This window comes from Balaenoptera physalus, assembly GCF_965194825.1.
Source record: "Balaenoptera physalus genome assembly, chromosome: 6".
Classification (NCBI taxonomy): Eukaryota; Metazoa; Chordata; class Mammalia; order Artiodactyla; family Balaenopteridae; genus Balaenoptera; species Balaenoptera physalus.
Window position 1 is genome coordinate 89,111,554 of NC_138885.1, and position 22,645 is coordinate 89,134,198.

Here is a 22,645-nt window from a genome sequence, read left to right on the forward strand (position 1 = left end):
TTCTTAAAGTGAAACCTTACCAAGTAAATTCCAGAATGGATTTTTAAAAATATCCTTCTAACATTAGTAACTATCTCTATAGCCTTTGTCTGCTCTGGGGTTTGAGGCATCCTACATCCTTCAAGCCATTGTAAATAATCTTTTTGAAATGGAAATAGCACGAGTTGGTGAAGCAGAGGTTTTTATAGAAGCTTGTTCTGCGTGTGGATTGTGGCACTCAAGATAGTTGTATGAAGTTGGATTTCAGGGTCATTCATTACACAAGGAAAGTTATTTTGAGATGCTAGAACTTTTAAACAATATTTTTTTTGTGATGATGACCATCTACTACCAAAGTTTCATCTGAAGTGCAATCAATTACCTTTGTCACCTTGCTAAAGGTTGATATCACTCTTCTGTCCTTTCTTATTAGATCTGTTGACATAGAGGCAGATGATCACAATAATGGGAAGGAAAGAGCAGAGGGCAGGGAAATCAACAGGCAGTGACTTATTGTTTTATTGAATGGCTCTTTTGTCAAAATGCCTGCAAGAGAATTCTCAGGATACCAGTATCACCACACACACCTAAATTCATAAAGCTTTCTGCAGTTGAATCATATTTTTAAAATTTAGCTCAGGGTTTTCTATTATTCAGCTCACTGGTGTTGAGGCAATTTTGTTGACATTTTCTGTAAGTGGATTAGGCTTACAGTGATTTGCCCAAAACAGATAGACGGCTTCTTAAACAGAGTACCCTGGCAGAAATCTATCTTATGGTATCTTCAGAAATATAACAGTCCTGTCACAAAAGATAATGTTTGTCATTAATTTCTTTTGGTGACAGATGATTTCAGTTCATTTTTAATTTCTCATCTGGCTTAAATGAAACAGCTGTTTAAAACTTTTTATTCCAATAGTGAGCAATGCTTCTGTGTTTTACACTGAACAGTGTTGTAACTTCTAAATTACAAATAAGAAAATAGACTTTTGGAGGGGGGAAGATTACATGTTCTGGGGTTTTCCAAGGAAAGTTCCCACATCAATGCAATTGTTACTGTTTTTATTTTAAACATTATGAGATTTTTCAGAGGGCTAATGGGTGATCAATCCTGAATTTTATTCTCAGTAACGGTTTATTCCCCCTGACTTTACCAACTTGTCTTTTTTAAGCTTCAAAGTGCTTATGTTTCCTCACAATTTAGAAGGTAAAATACAGTAGACATCTATATCATTACTGATATATATATAATGTTACTGATAGTGAAACATTGCATTTACTGAAAGCTTTAAATTTTCTGTTTATAAAATAATAGTAATAGCTAATAATCATTAGAGTTTGCCATGTATGCCAGGCATTGTTCTAAATGATTCACATGTATTATCTCTCTTAATCTTGCTTTTAAACCTAGAGATGGGTACAGTTATCATAGCCATTTTATAGGTGAGGAAACTGAGGCATCGAATGACCTTGCCCACGGTCAAAAAGCTAACACTGGGTGGATTTGAACCCAAGTAGTCTGATTGTGCAGGTCATACTATATGTTCACCTGTAGAATAACAGTATGGTTACGGTTTAAAGCCTCTAGGCCAAATTGTTATTATATGACAGAAGTGTGGAATCCATAGAATCAGATATATTCCTTCATCACTCCTGGAATTCTGGTTCTGCTCTCAACTTGTGTGTACCATCCTGGGCAGCCATCTTATGTGGGTGACTTTTAGGGTTCATGAGTACTGCAAGGAGAATCAGTATCCTGGGGATCTGAGAACTAACTGATGAGTTTTTACGTTGTAGCATTCTTCAAAAAGGTTTGACATAAATACACTACCATGTGTCAAATAGTTAGCTAGTGGGAACCTGCTGTATAGCACAGGGAGCTCAGCTTGGTGCTCTGTGATGACCTAGAGGGGTGGGATAGGGGACGGGGTGGGAGGGAGGTCCAAGAGGGAGGGGATATATGTATACGTATAGCGGATTCACTTCATTGTACAGCAGAAACTAACACACTATTGTAAAGCGATTATACTCCAAAAAAGGAAAAATGTTCAGCTGGTACTTGTAATGGATTGATTCATTTATAATCTTCTTTTTTGGACCTGATCTATTAGCGCTTATGATGAGGTCTTTAAAATGAAAACCAGTCATCTTCTCCACACTTTCCCTACTCATGAATCTTCTACCATTGCTTTTGTATTGCAGTTTTCTGAAAATTTGGCTCAGATTAAAATTATTAAATTATTCCAAACTCTGTACCCATATTGAAAGCAAAGGTCAGACATCAAAGTATGAGCACAAAAGTAGTATTTATGTGAGTCTATCAAAGCATTTTTGAGGGTCTATCAAAGCATTTTTCTTTTTAAAACCAAATAAGTCTTAAGCTATTTTTTTCTTCTCTACATTTCTAAGACCTATTAGATGACATGAGCAACATAGCATGTAATGCACCTAAACACAAGGAAAAATAATGCAGTGAAGAAAAAGCATCTGTTGGTCTGGGAAGCAGGCGTTACTAGTTATTTCCTTCACACTTATTTTCTGTGTGAACTTGGGCAATATATTTATTTAGCTATCTTGAGTCCATTTCTTCATCTATATATTTATGAAAACATTATAGCTGTACTTCAAAAATTTGAAATAATTACTAAGAACTCTTACTTAGCAGAACAAAATGATACTGTCATTAAATTAAACTTTATTGAGTATTTTCCACTTTCAGTGGTTTTTCCCAAGCATAAATTTCAAGGAAACAAAGTAAATTCTAAGTAAATAAAATATGAGGAAAAGTGGGATATATTAGACTATTTTGGTACTGTGTCATAGAGGCGGTATCCTTCCAGAACACTCTCCCATACTCTCTATATCTGTATCTGTAATACTGTAGAAGGATTGAGGATTCAAGGTGAGCATCAGAAGATCCTTACACCGTATTTCACTGATTGTAAGGTGAAGAAGCCTCTCCATCTTTCAAATTGTTGTTCAGTTGTCGCTTTTATGAGGAAGCCTTGACTGATCCCCTAGAATACCCATTCTCACAGCATCACATTCCTTTCCTTTAAGCACACAGCACAACTTGCAATTAGACATAACTTTCTTTTTGTGATTTTTTTGATTCTTGCCTGTGTCCCTCACTAGACTTAAGTTTTATGTGGGCAGGAGGGGATCTGTGCTCACCGTGGTATCCCCAGAGTCTAGCCTGACGGTTCTTAATGGGCACAGTACTGACCCCTAGAGGGTGTTTTGGAACATTGTAGACGTGACTGCGGGGGATTCTCCTGCCATTTAGTGGGAGTGGCCAGGAATGCTGGCTGTCCTGCACTGTGCAGGACGGTGCAACATAATGAAGAACTGCCCTATGTCCTGCAAGACTTTCTCAAGTCCTGCTTGACTACACCCTCTAAAATACAAATCAGAGTACTTTTGTAAATGATGTTTATTTAACAAGAAGTTATGTGAAAGGCCCAGTACATGAGGAAAAGGTAGTTACTGAGAGGGAAGCCTAAATGAATAAAGACATTATTTCCAAATTATTGAATAATGTATTTGCTCTGGGCATTCTGTCCACCTGATTGTATAATTGCTATACAGTAATACTGGAACAAACTGAAGTGAGATATTCATTTTAATATGATACTTTATTATTGATAATCCATGATAAGCATCCCACAGTATCCTGCGAAGTAGAAGCTGATATTGTCAACCACAAGGAAAATGTCCTTTGAGGTACTTTTGAAGATTTGGAAAATTTAGTGGGGTGTATGGACTTTATTTACTTCCTTACTTGTGGGACTATCAGACTTTTTCTCCATGGTGAGACTCTGTACTCGTCTTGACATATTATCCCTATCTTAATTAAGGTTATTTCCTTCCTTCTTTTATTGTATGTAAATAAGTCTGGACAGTTGCCATTATTTATTTTTATACTAGTGTCTTTGTGGTACATCTGCATTGTCATTTTCCTGTATCTTGTGTGTGTGGAAAGGCATCTGATCTTATCTCTCTTTTACATTTAAATGAATTCATATTAAGTAAGTACAGGCATTTGTCTACTTCATTATGGTTTCTTGTGTGCCTGCCTGGGCATTTACGTATTGAAATACATATTATTTTATTTTAAATGACCATTCTTATTTCTCCTTATATTATAGCTAGGATACTACATTTACTTAATTTTTAATAATGTATATAACTAGGTTATATTATTTATGACTTTCATTTTAGAATAATAAAGGAAGCCTTACAAAATATTTGTTTTAAAGGATCTTGGTTTTGATAGGGTGACAACCACAGGTGAAGACAAAGTCTGGCATATGGTAGATGTTTAATAAATATTTGCTTGATGGATTGATAGATGAATAAGGCTAAAATGAAGGCCCAAGTCCTAACTGATAGCTAACAAAGACCACCAGTGTTCCTAAATCAAAGGGAGAAAGCAGTTCATATATACATAGCTTAGAACAGGATACAATAGGGACAATAAGTGGGAGTTGGAGACATTAAATTCCATATTTCTTTATATGATCTGGTCAACAAAAGCATCTCAGTGCAATAGGTTGTATTGATGAATGCAGGTGTTACCCATCAATACTACCTGTCATTAGCACTGTTGTTACTTGATTATTATTAATTTTGGATTATTATTATATTATTATTTTTTCAGCTTTATTGAGATATAATTGACATATAACATTATGTAAATTTAAGTTGTACAAGGTGATGATTTGATATATGTATATATTATGAGATGGTTACCGCAATAAGGCTAGTTAACAAATCCATTACCTCACGTAGTTACGTTTTTTTTAATGGTGAGAACTTTTAAGATCTACTCTCTTAGCAACTTTCAAGTATACAAAACAGTATTGTTAACTGTAGTCACCATGCTGTATATTAGATCTCCAGAACTTATTCATCTTGTTACTGGAAGCTTGTACCCATTTACCACCTTCACCCATTTCCCCCAACCCCCTAGCCCATGGCAACTACCAATCTACTCTGTGTTTCTATTAATTTGGTTTTTTGAGATTCCACATATAGTCTTTCTCTGTGTGCTTATCTCACTTAGTATAATGCCCTCAAAATTTATCTATGTTGTTGAAAATGGTAGGATTAACTTCTTTCTCATGGCTGAATAATATTCCATTTTACACACACACACACACACATATAAATATATATATAATCTCCATATATATATTACATCTTCTTTATCCATTCATTAGTTTGATGGACACTAAGATTATTTCCATGTTTTGGCTATTGTAAATAATGCTGCATTAAACATGGGGGTGCAGGTCTCTCTTTGAGATCCTAATTTCATTTCCTTTGGATATATTCCCAGAAATGGAATTGCTGGATCGTATAGTAGTTCTATTTTTAATTTTTTGGGGAACCTCCACACTGTTTTTGTGTATGACTGTACCAATTTACATTCCCACCAACGATGTGCAAGTGTTCCCTTTTCTCCACATCCTTGCCAATGCTTATTACCTCTTGTCTTTGTGATAAAACCCATTCTAACAGGGGTGAGGTGATATTTCATTGTGGTTTTGATGTTGATATTGAGCACATTTTCATGTACCTGTTGTCCATTTGTATATCTTCTTTGGAAAAATGTCTATTCATATCTTTGCCAATTTTTTAGTCAGATTGTTTTTTGCTATTGAGTTGTTATATATTTTGAGTTATTACATGCATATTGAGTTCCTTATGTATTTTAGATGTTAACCTCTTATCAGATATACGGTTTGCAGATATTTTCTCCAATTCCATAGGTTGCCTTTTCATCTTCTTGTTTGTTTCTTTTGCTGTGAAGAAGCTTTTTAGTTTGTTGTAGTCCCACTTGTTTATTTTTGCTTTTTTTTTGCTTGTGCTTTTGGTGTTATATTAAAAAAATCATTGCCAAGATCAATGTCAAGTTATTTTTCCTATTTTTTTTGCTAGTAATTTTATGATTTCAGGTCTTACATTTAAGTTTTTAATCCATTTTGAGTTAATTTTTGTGAATGGTGTAATATAAGGCTGCAATTTATTCTTTTGTATGTGAATACCCAGTTTTCCTAGCACCGTTTATTGAAAAGACTATCTTTTCCCCATTGAATATTCTTGGCTCCCTTGTCAAATATTAGTTGACCATATATGTATGTGTTTATTTCTAGACTCTCAATTTTGTTCCATTGGTCTACATGTTTGTTTTTATGCCAGTACCATACTGTTTTGATTAGCTTTGTAATATAGTTTGAAATCAGGATGTATGATGCCTCCAACTTTTTTCTTCTCTCTCAGGCTTGCTTTGGCAATCTGGGGTCTTTTGTTGTTCCATACTAATTTTAGGATTGTTTTTCTTTTCTTGTGAAAAATGCCATTAGAGTTTTGATAAGGATTGCACTGAATCTATGGATGGCTTTGGGTAGTATGAACATCTTAATAATATTAATTCTTCTGATCCATGAACATGGGAGATCTTCCCATTTATTTGTGTTTAATTTCTTTCATCAGTGCCTTGTAATTTTCAGTGTACAGATCTCTCACCTCCTATGTTAAATTTATTCCTAAGTATTTTATTATTTTTGGTGCTAATGTAAATGGGATTGTTTTATTTATTTCTTTTTCTGATAGTTTGTTGTTAGTGTATAGAAACACAACTGATTTTTTTGTATGTTGATGTTTTATCTTGCAACTTTACTGAGTTCATTTATTAGATCTAACAGGCTTTTTTTGATGGAGTCTTTAGGGTTTTCTATATATAAGATCGGATCGTCATTTTACTTCTTCCTTTCCAGTTTGGATATCTTTTATTTATTTTTCTTGCCTAGTTCCTCTGGCTAGGACTTCCAGTACTATGCTGAATAGAAATAGTGAGAGTGGGCACTCTTATGGCACTCTTGTCTTGTTCCTGATCTTAGAGGAAAAGCTTTCAACCTTTCACTGTCGAGTGTGGTGTTACCTGTGGGCTTGTCATATATGTCCTTTTTTATGTTGGGGTACATTCCTTATATACTCACTTTGTTGAGAGTTTTTATCATAAAAAGATGTTGAATTTTGTCAAATGCTTTTTATGCAACTATTGAAATGATCATACAATTTTTATATTTCATTCTGTTAAAGTGATGCAATTATATTATTATTAGTGATTAGTATTTAAATACTATTAAACTACTTTATTTACATATAGTATTATATATATATATATACACACACACACACACACACAAGGACACAATAATGGTCTCCTCTATATTAAAAACTATTTTTAAAAAACATGGTTAGTACAAAGGCTTTCTGCTTAAGATGCAGTTAATTACCATTTTGAAGTAAATAGGATCCTTCATTCCTTCAACACTCAAGTCAGTCAAGATTTCCTGATGAGAAAGGTATTGTAACAAAGCAGGATGTTATTTGAGAAAGACTTGTGGAAAAAGAAAATCTTATTTGTCAGGTCTTAAAACATATGCTTTCAAATTTAACTTTCAAATATAATTTTCATTATGTTGAATTTTAATAGAGTATGACTTCATATTTTTTTAGAGCCTTTTGTATTGCTGTGCTTATTAAACATGTCATTCTGCTTTATTCTGTAATGTTCTGTGGTCTTGTTGGCATTGAATTATTCTTAAAATTTCTTTGAAGTATCTTCTACATTTTGTAAATTATTCTTCCTTCAGATCTAGATTCTCAGATACTAAAAATATTTACTTATGTTCTCTTTCCATAATCTTCAGAGATATCTGATTAATTGGAGTTTCTGACCAATACTAAAATGTATCAGTCATAAAACTAATTTAAAAAACAACTTTATAAAGGGTATAAAATCTAATGGCTCAGGTAAACATGTCCAATGTAATTCACTTTTTGTTCCTATAAAAATGAAATAGTTTAATTGCATTATGTGATAAAGATTTGAAAAGTAGTGTTTTTTCCTTTGTTTTGAGTTCAGAGTTTCAGGAGAAGAGTAACATAAAACGCTCCAATAAGTCAATACTCTTAGACCAGAACTGCTCTACAATTATTCATCCATATTTCTTGAATGTTCATAGAGTAAAAATTCAACTTCTTAAGTGGCGAGTAGAATGCAGTTGAAATATTTGGTGGACAAGGTCTTGAAAACTAATAAATCTGAGCTTTAATAACTTTATGCAATGAAAACTTCTATTTTTGTGCAATTGAGATATTTTGTACATAATTTCCCTAATGGCTGCATCTTTATGCCTGTAACTCTTGCTAACATGTTGTATACATTCCCTACAAAACTAGGCTTTCATTCTGGAGAGCAAGAATCCCAGGCCATCTTTGCATAGTTTTACCCAATATTCCAGTAATATAACATCAAGAGAAATGCATCTGTCATGACATCAACACATTTTTGATTTGCTATTTTAATTTCTCAAATGAAGGACATTGTAATAGTTGTTTCTACCTCTTTTGAGCAAAACATTTACCCCCTTTAGATAATACAGAGATTCCCCCAAAGCATGCTTTTTGAACTGTTAATACAGTGATAGTACACAGCCCACCACAACATGGTCATGTCCACCAAATGGAGCTGGAACAAATAAAGAGGTGCTAATACCACCATGCTGTCTGTGGCGGACTTTTGTTGCAGTATTATCAAGGGGTGGCTCTAGCTGTGGGTGTGGATGATCATATGGGAAGAATTTCAGGGGAATCAGTCAGCCGTTGAGCGTGTGCTGAAAAATACCCATCCACGCCTGCCCGGTGACAGAGCTGCATTTGTTTATATGCGTAGTTGTGTATATGTGAGGGCCTCTCCATTCCCAGAGTCTCAATTAACTGCTTTAAATATTTGTGGTGTGCTCTGAGACAACCCACACATTTCCTTCACACGTGACAAGGACACTAGTTATGATGTTTGACCACTCTTTCGTGCACTAATATCACAAGGGATAGGGCAGTTCATGGGAAAAATGGGTATTTTAAGAGCCATGGATGTCGATGTCTTTTGTAAGTTACTCTGCCAGATTGTAGCCAAAACTATTTTCAAACAATAGAAGGAAACTGTATTTCTTGGTAAGAACAGGAATAACACAAATTCTAAATGTCTTTTGATAGATTATAAAATATAGTTATTAAATAACTTACAAATATATAACTAATAGATAACTCACATTTAGAAATCTAGCCTCTTTTATGGTTTTGATATAATGAGATAATATGTGCAAATTGGTTTACATTTAGTATATTAAGTGTTCAAAGTGTTAGCCTCTGTTTAGTGTTGTGATAGCATTTTATTGTCAGTAATAATTTATTAGTAGTAATAAAAATTGTGGTGGTATGGTAGTATATCAGTCCCATTTACAATCTAATTGCATCAGATATTTCTTGATTTCTAGATGATTTATTTTAATTGCAGTTTAGTGACATTGGAAGGATTTGGTTATGAGTGCTTAATGTCTCTTTTTAAAAAAATTCATTAATCATTACTAATTTTTAGGTTCAAAAATCTCTGTAGTGATCTCTCTATGGTTTTCTATGATTCCAAGTGTTACTTTTTAAATGTGTTGAGATTTCCATGGAGTATGACATTTGGAAGTCAAATAACTGTGGAGGCTGAACTGGTAGTCATTGCTGTTGAGACTTTTGATAGTCCTGTTGTCCCATCAGCATAAGTCTGCCTGAGGTGCCCTCTATTACTCTTACTTTTCTTTGGATTAAAGCAGTCCTTCTCATTTTTTTCCCCCTGAAGCATCCCTAGTACCAGAGGAGAGAAACTAAAAATTCCCATGAGATTGCTAGTATATTGAAATGTTGGCAACAGCTTGACATTTCTTTCAAGTTGGGTATTCAGTGGTCAAATTGTCCATTAATTTTACATTCCAGGCCATAACAATCCCAGATTTATTTTCCCAGGAGATGTTACAATTTATATACCACCAAGTAAAATGAATTCTCTTGGGCTTCTCTCCTTTCTGCCTCTCTCCCAAGACCTCTGCTTGAGGAGAATTTCTGAGCATATTCTTTAGAAATGCCCTGTTATATTACTCCTTAAATGCAGACTACACACCAATACTTTTAAGCAGCTTAGCTGATCTGAGTACCTAATATGTCTTGTGGGAAATGATACACAGGACAGAGGTGTTTTGAGGGAGGAGATGTGGTATAAGCTGGCAAGTTAGGAGGAGTCTGAGAGGGAGTGTAACAGAGTAGAGAGAGGAATGCTAGTTGGTCAGCGGAAATCACTGCACGCATGGTGGGAAAAAGTCAGCCCTGAAAACGAATGCCAAGATGGGGTTGTTAACAATAAACTTCACCCCCTTTACAATTTTGCCTAGAATGAGTCTTTTCTGCTTCTGCTAACTTAATCGAGAAGGCTCAAGGAGTTTAACCACAGAACAGAAAGATGACCTCTATGCCTCCTTCTTAAAAAAAAAATTGAAAACAACATTTTTACATCAGTGTTTCAATGGAAACTCTTCATAATTTAGTCTTTCATTTTTTCTTCTTCTGTTAGTTAATAGCATAATTTCTTTTCCAATTTTTTTCTGCCTGTATCATACAGCCAGGGCGTGTTGTCTCCTGGTTATCAGGAGATGATGTCCTTGTGTTTTTGTGCACTGGCACAAACTGTCTTCTCCAATTGGCCTTTGTTTTCTAGAGAGACTGACTTCTATTTACCAGAACTGACACAGTCTGGCATTTAGGCCTGGATGCCACCTCTCAGAACCGATGAGATGACATTCTGGCTGATTAATTAGATATGTTTTATAACCTGCTGCAGGAAAAGTGACGTGAGAGCATTATTCATTAGTAGTATCAAGCCTGATATTTTTGCATGTTTTACTCCTCTCTTGCAATTAAGGAAGATGCCAATTTTGCTTTTTTTATGCTTTAAAAATGCCTGATGAAAACTTTAACACTAAAAGAAAAGGGAGGATTTAAAAGTAATACTCTGAAAATGAGTGTGGGTATAATCTGTTTATTAATACAGTTTTTTTAAAGGAATCTTTACGTTTGTAAAAGCAGTAACAATATACATATCTCTGTAAAAACAGACTCTTGTAGATGCATTTTAAACAGGTTAGTAAAATGTATGTTAAAATATGCACACTATCAAGATATTTGTTTTAGTAATAGAGTATGTTAATTGCTTTTCATATCACCTTATAGCATAGTTTACTTGTGATTATTTAAATCACAAATAGCTTTTCTTTCTTTTTTATTTTTAAACATCTTTATTGGAGTATAATTGCTTTACAATGGTGTGTTAGTTTCTGCTTTATAACAAAGTGAATCAGCTATACATATACATATGTCCCCATACCTCTTCCCTCTTGCGTCTCCCTTCCTCCCACCCTCCCTATCCCACCCCTCTAGGTGGTCACAAACCACTGAGCTGATCTCCCTGTGCTATGCGGCTGCTTCCCACTAGCTATCTATTTTACATTTGGTAGTGTATCTATGTCCATGCCACTCTCTCACTTTGTCCCAGCTTACCCTTCGCCCTCCCCATATCCTCAAGTCCATTCTCTAGTAGGTCTGTGTCTTTATTCCCATCTTGCCCTTAGGTTCTTCAAGACAATTTTTTTTTTTTTTAGATTCCATATATATGTGTTAGCATATGGTATTTGTTTTTCTCTTTCTGACTTACTTCACTCTGTATGACAGACTCTAACTCCATCCACCTCACTACAAATAACTCAATTTCATTTCTTTTTATGGCTGAGTAATATTCCATTGTATATATGTGCCATATCTTCTTTAACCATTCATCTGTTGATGGACACTTAGGTGGCTTCCATGTCCTGGCTATTGTAAATAGAGCTGCAATGAATATTTTGGTACATGACTCTTTTTGAATTATGGTTTTCTCAAGGTATATGCCCAGTAGTGGGATAGCTGGGTCGTATGGTAGTTCTATTTTTAGTTTTTTAAGGAACCTCCATACTGTTCTCCATAGTGGTTGTATCAATTTACATTCCCACCAACAGGGCAAGAGGGTTCCCTTTTCTCCACACCCTCTCCAGCATTTATTGTTTATAGATTTTTTGATGATGGCCATTCTGACCAGTGTGAGATGATATCGCATTGTAGTTTTGATTTGCATTTCTCTAATGATTAATGATGTTGAGCATTCTTTCATGTGTTTGTTGGTAATCTGTATATCTTCTTTGGAGAAATGTCTATTTAGGTCTTCTGCCCGTTTTTGGATTGGGTTGTTTGTTTTTTGGATATTGAGCTGCATGGGATGCTTGTAAATTTTGGAGATTAATCCTTTGTCAGTTGCTTCATTTGCAAATATTTCTCCCATTCTGAGGGTTGTCTTTTCATCTTGTTTATGGTTTCCTTTGCTGTGCAAAAGCTTCTAAGTTTCATTAGGTCCCATTTGTTTATTTTTGTTTCCAACAAATAGCTTTTCAACATTTTTTGTAATCTTTAAAACTGTGAGGAAGACAGAAGAATATTTTCATAGTTTTTATAGGAGATAAAATGGCCCAGGGGGAAATTGTTGGAGCTAAAAGCAAAACTAAGATACTCTGACTTTTCTCTCCGCCAACGTATCTTGGTGCATGTTATCTTCCTGTAGACTCTGTAGATCCCATCTCTAAGTTCTGTCCGACTGTGCCACCTGGTTAATGATTGTCTTTTTATCCGTGTTGTTTCCATGGGTGACAATGACTGACTGGGAGTCTTTACTGTGCTTTGTAGAGAGCGCACAGTTTGCCTTGAAGGGATGCCATATCATGTAGCGGTTAAGACTACAGATTCTGGAGCCAACTGCTGGACTTTATTTCAACCCCAGCTCCACCACTTAGCAGCTGTGTGAGTCGGGAAGGAGGATCACTCTGGGCCTCCGTTTTCATTGTAAACTTAAAGTAAGAAAAGAGCCTATTTTGTGGGGATGTTGTGACAAATAATGAACATTTGTAAAGTATGAAGAAGAATGCCTGTAGAGAGTGAGCACTTTCTATGTTGTATTATTATCATTATTGCTTCAGGATTGCATTTTTCAAAGTGGATGTGACTTTTTTAATGTCCAGAGGGGACTCATTATGCCTATACTCCCCAAGTCCTGCTTGTGTCATGCATATTTTTCCCTTAGAAAGTCCATCTCTATCTGAAAGAGTGTTCATTCTCTAGTCTCTAGTTTTAGTCTAAATTATAAACGTGGTGTGTGGAACAGGGCACAGAACCGAGAGGCAGAAGACCTGGACTTTAGTCCCAGCTCAGTCATTAACCAGCTGTGACCTTGGGTCAGTCATGTCACCTCATCAGGCTCAGCGTCTTTTCTCCTCATGAGAAGGCTAAACTATACAACTTCCAAGTCTACTTCTAAAATCCCAGTCCATGATTGAGGTTGGGGGTAAGTTCACCTTAACAAAAGTATTAGGCAAAGTTATACTTATTCATCCCATATATTTAAAGACTCTTGTTTGAAGGATTTTATGACATGAGATAGAACTGGCAAGTGCTTGTACAGATTTTGAAGAAAGAAGTATTCCAAGGCATTTTTAATGCAAGGCATTTTTAATTTTAGGGTCCTCATACACCCTAAGGTAAAAGCTTTCATCAAATTAAAGAGATCAAACAGTGTATGATGAAGTACCTTGCATAAAATAGGTGACTTACCATTTCTCGAAGTCTCTGCTTTGTAGAGGAACTCTCCAGCAGCTCATGTAACCTCCAGTTTCAAGGTCACACTCTCAAGCATTGTCGTGAGAATGGAGGGAGAGACTGAACTCCTTCCTCTTTTGTCTGTACACAACGGAAACATGTTCTGGCTTCCCCACACTTACTCCTTCAGCCCCTTGGGCCAGTGTCAGCATATACACTTGATCATTATAGCAATGAACTAAAACAAGAAAAAAAATAATGGGAAAAGATCTTTCTCAGACTGATATAACTGACAACTGATGACTTCCTGTGATCCTCGTTTGCTTTTTTGTTTTGATTGACACACTAAGCCTCTGGAGCCTCTCTCCATCAGCCAGATGGGAACATTGTCCTTAGGATAATAGAAAAGAACATGAGTAACTAGGAACTTATCAAAAGGCAGGCTGCAGCGATGACCCAATATACTAAAAACCAGCTTACCAAGCATAAGGGTGTGTGATTTACTTTACAGAGGTTTGCTTTGTAAGCTCTCATACGCTAAGAAGCTGATTTAATTTTCAGTTCTTTGAGGAAGAACTTCTTCCCTTGTTTTCTGCCAAGCCTAGGAATGCTGGGCTGGGTGGGTTAGGAGTTACAGCAGTGTGTAGTCTCGAACCCTGGTGATGGAAGGGCTGATTGTCCTTGGTATGTTCAGAGAAGGGTCCCCAGATGGTGTTCCTTCCTACAGGAAATCTCCAGAGGCTGCCAGCAACTACAGAGAAAATGGGGAAGGCTCAGGTTGAGGTCCTTGACCTAAAGAGCAAAGACCCTCAATAATGCAAGAAAAGGATGTTGGAAAAGTGGGCTCTCCAGTCTGAGTCTGTTTCCTCGCTGAGCAACAGCATGAAGGATATAGAGTGATGTCACTTAGGATCTGCCTGGCCCGTAACATTCTTCTTTGGTGTCTATTTCTGCCTGTTTGTAGGGCCAAGGAGATCTGTTGAAGAATGCCAAGAATGAAGCTATAGAGAACATGAAGCAGATCCAGCTGGCGTGCTTGTCTTGTGGCCTTAGTAAAGTCCCCAGCAGTGGTGCCGAGGCCAAGAGCAAGCGCAGCCTGGAGGCCATAGAGGAGAAGGAGAGCAGCGAGGACAATGGGAAGCTGTGACCCTGAGCTCCAACCACACCTTCACCCAGCCTTCCTGCCAAGGACTCTGGTTTTTCCTTCTGGTTTTCTTTCTTTAAGCTTTTTAGAAGTTCACAAAAAGATGCCCTCTCTTGGGTATTGGACATAAACAGATATTTTCACAATGTCAGTATTTTAATGTAGTTAATTTATCTAAGTTAAAACCTTTAGTAGCAGTGTTTTAAAATTCTGAGATGTGTGTACACACTCACGTATGGATGTGGGCGGAAGTGTGTGTATGTGTGTGTGAGAGAGAGAGCGAGCGAGAGACAGAGACAGAGAGAGATAGAGAGAGAGAGACAGAGAGGGAGAGAGAGAGAGAGAGCAAAAGAGAAAGACTGAGAGATAGGTGGGGACGGGAGAGAGAGAGATTGAGATGCTGTTAAAATCTATTCTGTGTTGCATTATTCATTTAGTAAGTTATTACTTTATCATTTTGGGACAAATTTGTTAATCTGAAATTCTAAAAAGCACTTAACTACAACCTGTTGCTGTGTTTAATTTTACTTCTCTACCTTTGTCATTTAATTTGGAGATCATAACACAGCTTATAATTGAAGGAAGCCAAATTTATCATGCATAGATGTTTTAATAGATTAAATATAGATTAGACAAATTCCTAAGAATCACAGTAGAAATAAAAGTGAATGAAGGATAAACAACTGATCAGAATTTCTGGGAAGATCAGCAAAGTCTTCAGTTAGTGAACTCTTTAAAATATTTATTAAATAAAATCAATTTTTAGAAAGTTTTCTGTAGTTGTTTACTTTTCAATGGAAAAGCTGATCATAAGTGAATTTACACCCACTTATGTGGTACTCTGAAACACCATGAAAACTCTGTTGAAATCAGGATTTTGATGTGACAACGATATTCAGTTATGAAATTTCAAGGTTGCGATTTATAGGAAGGTCTCATTCTTCCTAACTGGGAATCTTAGCATTCATTTTCTATAACAGACATGGGCAGCTAGGAGGTCTTGGCTTTCATTGCATTTAATTGAGTACTACATTTAAATTTAAAGACATTGTTCAAACAATATCATATCATCACCTTGAGCTGATATAAATTCTGTGGGTCAGATAACGTTGTGATGATTTAAGGACTAACTAATTACAAAGTATCTATGATATAATTTTAACACATACAGAAAAACATACACACAAAAGAAGCAAATGACTAATTAGGGTACATTTATAATTGCATCCAGATCATTTTTACCCTAATATCTTCAGAAAGTACTTGAGTGTAATATGTTTGTTACCTCCAACAGAACTAAATGTTCTATGGTTATGAAAATATATCTATTTAAAACATTGCTTTTATTTTGAAAAGCTTCTTAATTAATTTGGTTAACAAATATGCTAATTCGGGGGAACCTAGGGAAGATCATTGCTGAAATTTTGCAAATATAAACATCTTCTATAGCAACTGTGTTAAGTTATTTCTGACTTCTTAACACTATTATGTTCATGTTGCACATTACTGAGAGAGTAAAGATATGAAACAACACTTTTATTGTTCTCTTTTATTGTGAATTAATTGAAAAAAGAACGATAATGAAAATGAGTTACTATATTAAAAATATCTTACAGGATATGATATTTCCATGGACCAGATATGATGATATTTCTCCCTAGGTTTAAAACTGGGCGCTTGGGAAGACACAATCTCATTTGAAGGTAGGTTTCCAGTGGTACTACAATAGGCTGAAAAAGTGTCTTTACCCTCCATTATACTTACCCTTCACAGTGGAAGGAATAGTGGAATGCAGATATCTAAGCCCCTTATGATGAAAAAGAGGTGATATAGACAGAAACAAAACCCTCCTTGCATTAGCCAATTGGTTGGTTTCACCTATGGACCTCTTCACCTCCCTGAGTACCACGTGGAGAAATTCATGTCTTTACAGAGAGGTGGGAAGAGAAGCTAAAGGGTGGCAAACTTTCAAAGAATATTTATTCATGTCTTTACTTGAGGGTCAAATCCAATCCTTGAGAGTGACTTCTCTAGTTTATTCCATTTGTCCTGGGCCTCCACGCACACTTAGGCTCTAGTACCCAAATATTCTTGAGAACATGATATGATTCCACCTCATCTAATGCTCGTTCTGGTGTCAGCCACTCTCTGCTCCACTGCGCTGGGTATCCTTGAGGTAGGGATTGAGGTGTGGGGCAGAGAGGAGCTTTAGATTCTGAGAGTAGAGAAGTTGCCAGGGAAGAGGTCTTACCTCCTGATGGAATAGCAAAAACAAACATACAACCTTTTTTCATTATTATATTCTACGAGTGTCTGTTTTTTTTCCAAACTTGAACTTCTGTAGAAAAAGTCCCCTTCTCTCCACTTAGCTTTTGGCAATGCTAGGAAGGCAGGGTGGTAGATATTCATTCTATTTTTGTTTATTAATTTTTACATTACCCAGGGAATTTGAGGTGGCGATGGTAGGTATTATCACTGATATTTTGTAGGTGAGAAAGCCAAAGGCCACTGATATAGTAAGTGGAAGAACTGACTTTGAATTCTGGTCTGTCCAAATTTTGTGCAAGAGTATTTATTCAATGATTTTGATTTTTAATTTAATTCTCAAAACTTTAAACTAAACCATTAACTCTTTCCTTTACAACCACAAACTTAAAAAACTTCATCTTATTTTCTTATAATAAAATATTAATTATCAATATAAAAATGCAAAAATAGAAAAATATATAAAAAATAAAAATCTCCCACTATTACATTTAGATTTATACATCTTAGACACTGTTTAACATTTCTTTATACATATAAATGTGCTTTCATTTTTAACAAAAAATGAGATCATATTATATAAACTGTTTTGTAACAGGCTTTTTACAACAATAAAAACAATACATCATGGAGATCTTTTTATGTCAATAATATATATATGTACACTGGAGCTCTCAGCCTTTGAATTGAATCTAGTCCATAAATGACATATTTTATTTGGTCACTGAATTTTTTCAAAAAATTCTAAACAATAGACAACTTTTAAACATGAGGAGATTTCACATAAAAACTTCAATTTTCTACTTCTTTTAAAATATTAGGTACACTGACAACACTAGACCCTCCCCCACTCCTTACTTGGCATCAATTGATTGGAGTTGCCCTCTTCAAAAGGCGCATGTGCTATCCAGTTTGCCAAAGAGCCTCTTTACCCATTTATGTTACATCTTGCTCCTGTGGACATTTAGGTGGTGATCCTTGATCCAAATCATTATTTATAATTATGACATAGTGTCTTTCTATATGGATTATCATGACATATTTAACCCATCTCCTATTGCTAGACTTTTCTTTCCTAAATTTTTTGTTATATAAGCATTGCAGTGATGAAAATCCACTTTTGCAAAATTTCCATATCCCAGAGTCTTTAGGATAAATTTCTAGAAGTGGAATAATTGGTCAAAGAATAGATATATTTTTTAGGGATTTTGTGATACATTGCCATATAGTCTCTGGAAAACTTGTCCAATTTAATTTCCTACCATAAGTTTATAAAAGTGCTCAAATCTTGGCTAATACTAAATTTAATTTTTTTTACTTTCATCTTTGCCAGTCTACTAGGTTAAAAATCTTATTTCTCTTTATCTTTAGTCTCTAGTGAAATTGAACACATGTTAGTATGTTCATTGACTGTAAATAATCTCATAGAGATTGTCTTTGTTTTCTGATCATTTTTGGGTGTGGTGGTAAATTTTTATCTTTTATTATTTATTTTTAAGAGGCATTTACTTAAGAATCTTAACCCTGTGTTTGTCAGGTGTGTTGCTAATGTCTTTTGATGTATAGATCCCTAATTTAATCCAAGTTATGCTTTTTTTCCCTTTATGGTTAGTGTTAAGACATCTTTGGCCTGGATGTTCATGAAGATATTCTCTTATATTACCTGCTAGTAGCTTTCTTGTTTTCCTTTTCACATTTAAATTTACAAGTCCCCTAAAATTGATTTTTGTGTATAGCGTAAGGTATAGGCCCAAGTCCATCTTTTCCCAACATGGATAATCAGTTGACCCAGTCCATTTATTGTAAAGACTGTCCTTTGTCCATGACTCTACAGTGCCACCCTTGTGAAAAATGAAGCACGCATGTATGTGTGTGTCTCTTTATGGAATCTCTATTCAGTTCCATTGGTCTATGTTTGTCCTGGCAATATTACTGTACTGTCTTCATTGCTATAGTTTTATAATGTTCTGATATCAGAGAATGTGGGCTCCCACTTCTCTTCTTCTTCAGAATTTTCTTGGTTATTTTTGGCTCTTTTATTTTTCATATGGATTGTAGAATCAGCTTGTCAATTTCCCTCAGGCACCTCCTGGAATTTTGGTTGGTATTACACTGAAAGTATGGTATCATTTTGGGGAGTTCTGATAAATATACATATTAATTGTTCCAATCCATTCATGTGGTATATTTCTCCATTTTTAAGACCTTATTTAATTTCTCTTAATACAATTTTATAGATTTCTGTGTAAAGGTTTTGCACATCTTTCATTAGATTTATTCCTAGGTATTTGATGTTTCTCTTGCTGTTAGAAATAGTAACATTTTAAAATTTAAATTTCCAAATTGCTTATTTATGGTATATAGAAAATACAATAGATTGTTTTGTGATGGCCATGTATAAAGTAAACTTGCTAAACTCACTTCTAATTACCTCTGTATCATTTTGGATTTTATAGGTACATAATCATGTCATTTGCAAATAATGAGGTTTTTTTTTTGTTTGTTTCTGATCCTTATACATTTTGTTTATGTATTTTATTTGCTTTTCTTGCTTTGTTGAACTGGCTAAAACCTTCAGTACAATATTCAATAGAAGTGATGTTAGTGAACATTCTTTCTCATTCCCAATCCATTCCCAATCTCAGGGGAAAGTTTCCAATATTTCATCATTAGTTATGATGCATACTCTAGATTTTGGTAGATTTTCTTGGGGAATTAAAAAAATTTTAAATGTAACTTTTGCCATTTATATAGAGATAAAACTATAAAACCCTTAGGAAAAATATAGGAGTAAATTTTGTGATCTTGGGTTAAGGTCATGAATTTTAGGTGTGACACCAAAAAAAAAGGACAAAAGAAGAAATAAGATTAGACTTCATCAAAATGAAAACTTCCGTACTTAAAAGGACACCATCAATAAAGTGAAAAGACAATCCACAGAATGTTTGCAAATTACATATCTGATAAAGGCTGGAATCAGAATATAAAAAGAACTACTACAACATAATAAAAAGACAACCCAATTTTAAAAATGGACAAAGGATCTGAATAGACATTTTTTCAAAGAAGACAGACAAAGATGCTTAACATCATTAACCATCAGGAAAATTTAAATAAAAAACCACAGTGGGAATACCATTTTACATCCACTAGGATAGCTATAATAGAAGAGGCAGCTAATAACAAGTTTTAGTGAGGATGAAGAGAAGTTAGAACCATCATACAGTGCTGGTGGAAATGAAAAATGGTGCAGCTGCTTTGGAAAACAGCCCGGCATTTAATCAGAATTTTAAACATAGTTACCACAGACCAGCAATTCTATTCCTGGGTATACACCCAAGAGAAATAAAAACATATGTTCACACAAAAACTTGTGCACAAATGTTCATAGCAGCATTATTCATAATGGCCAAAAAGTGGAAACAATCCAAAAGTCCATCAACTGATGAAAGGATAAACAAAAATAGTACCTCCATACAATGAATTATTCAACAATAAAAAGAAATGAAATACTGATAAATGCTACAACATAAATGATTCTTGAAAACGTTAATGCTAAGTAAAGCAAGCCGGATATAAAGGCCAATTACTGTATGACTCCATTTATGTGAAATGTCCATAATCGGCAAATCAATGGAGACAGAAAGTACACTAGTGCTTGGCAGGGTCTGGGGCTGGGTGGAATGGGGAATGACTGCTAGCGGACATGAAGTTTCTCTTTGGGGTGATGAAAATATTCTGGAATTAGGTAGTGGTGATTGTTGCACAACTTTGTGAGTGTACTAAAAACTACTGTGCAGTTTAAAAGAATGAATTTTATGGTATGTAAATTACTAGTAAAATGGTTATTTAAAAAAGAAACATAAAAAAGAGAATTTATGTACTGAACAAAACACCAGTAAATAGTGGAATAACTCTAAGAAGTCTAATATATCTGGAATTGGAGAGAAGGTTGGGGCAAAGAAAAATGTTTGAGAAAATAATGATGGAAAAAACTCATTTTTATTGAAAACTATAATGCCGCAGATCCAAGAATCTTAAAAATGTTCCAAGGACTAGAGACAGGAAAACAACGAAGGAACATAATAATCATTAAATTGTTCAAAAGTAGTGAAAAGGAGAACAATTTTAAAGTAGACAGTGAAATAAGATATGTATGTATGTTTGTTTCTTATCTGCGGTCAATAGTGGTCCCAAAATGTTAAGTAGAAAATTCCAGAAATAAAAATTCATAAGTTTTAGATTGTATGCTTTTGTGAGTAGTGTGATGAAATCTCACATTGTCCTGCTTCATCCTGCCTGGATCCCCAAATGTTGACATTGTATCGTCAGAAGATCAGTAGTAGCCAAATGCTATGTCACAGTGCCTATGGCATTCAACTCACTTCATCTTATTGCGTAGGCAATCTATCATCGCATGTCATCACAAGAAGTAGGGTGAGTACAGTACAATGAGATATTTTGAGAGAGAGAGAGAGAAAGAGCTCATATTCACATAACTTTTATTACAGTATATTGTTATAATTGTTCTATTTTATTATTAGTTGTTAATCTCTTACTGTGCCTGATTTATAAATTAAACTTTATCATAGGTATGTATGTATAGGAAAAAACCTGTCATATACAGAGTTTTGTACTATCCATGATTTCAGGCATCCACTGGGGGTCTTAAAACATGTCTCCTGTTGATAAGGGGAGACTACTATACAGAGAAAATAAGGAAGACAGGAGATTTCTCAGTGTAATCCATTCAAGTGAGGGGACAATGGAGCAACATTCTTTAAAATAATGGAAGAGAAGGAAAAACTTAATCTTAGAATCCTATAACCAGTGAAAGTGCCATTCAAAAATAAAGATGATGTAAAGAATTTCAAACGCTGAAAGACGTAATCACAAGCATACCTGCACTACAAGATATGTTTAAAGGAAGTGGTTGTGACTTTGTTAAATTATCATTTGTTAAGTAGAGTCCCAGGGTGTTGGATGGTGAGGTTCAACAAAAGACCACAAGGGAATTGAAATAGGAAAGTTTATTACTCACAGGTCCTAGAGGAGGTACACAGCACACCTTGAGGGGCCACAAGGGGAGGCCAAGGCAGGGTGCAGACAGAGGAAGAGTGGTGGGATTGGGGACACTTGCCTTTATGAGTGTCTGCATGTGGACTGCTTTGAGGTTTCCTGGCTAATGATGAATTGGTGAATTCAAACCCAAAAGAGCAGGGGTTTGGTAAGCCTTGTAGGGTTCTTATCTTTCTTTTTTTAACACCTTTATTGGAGTATAATTGCTTTACAATGGTGTGTTAGTTTCTGCTTTATAACAAAGTGAATCAGCTATACATATACATATATACCCATATCTCTTCCCTCTTGTGTCTCCCTCCCACCGTCCCTATCCCACCCCTCTAGGTGGTCACAAAGCACTGAGCTGATCTCCCTGTGCTATGTGGCTGCTTCCCACTAGCTATCTATTTTACATTTGGTAGTATATATAAGTCCATGCCACTCTTTCACTTTGTCCCAGCTTACCCTTCCCACTCCCCGTGTCCTCAAGTCCATTCTCTATACGTCTGCGTCTTTATTCCTGTCCTGCCCCTAGATTCTTCAGAACTTTTTTTTTTTAGATTCCATATATATGTGTTAGCATATGGTATTTATTTTTCTCTTTCTGACTTACTTCCCTTGGTGTGA

At 35.2% G+C, this 22,645-nt stretch overlaps 1 protein-coding gene across 5 annotated transcripts in view; it reads left to right on the forward strand.

The window, feature by feature from the left end:
• PLCL1 (phospholipase C like 1 (inactive)) overlaps window positions 1-16,225 on the forward strand; it is a 399,684-nt gene extending 383,459 nt beyond the window's left edge. For all 5 annotated transcript variants that reach the window (XM_082466978.1, XM_082466979.1, XM_082466980.1 and 2 more), the window contains one exon: window positions 14,513-16,225. In XM_082466978.1, the coding sequence (XP_082323104.1) occupies window positions 14,513-14,695 (183 nt within the window). In that variant the 3' untranslated portion in view covers window positions 14,696-16,225. The remainder of the gene's footprint in view (window positions 1-14,512) is intronic.
• The last annotated feature ends 6,420 nt before the right edge of the window (window positions 16,226-22,645 follow it).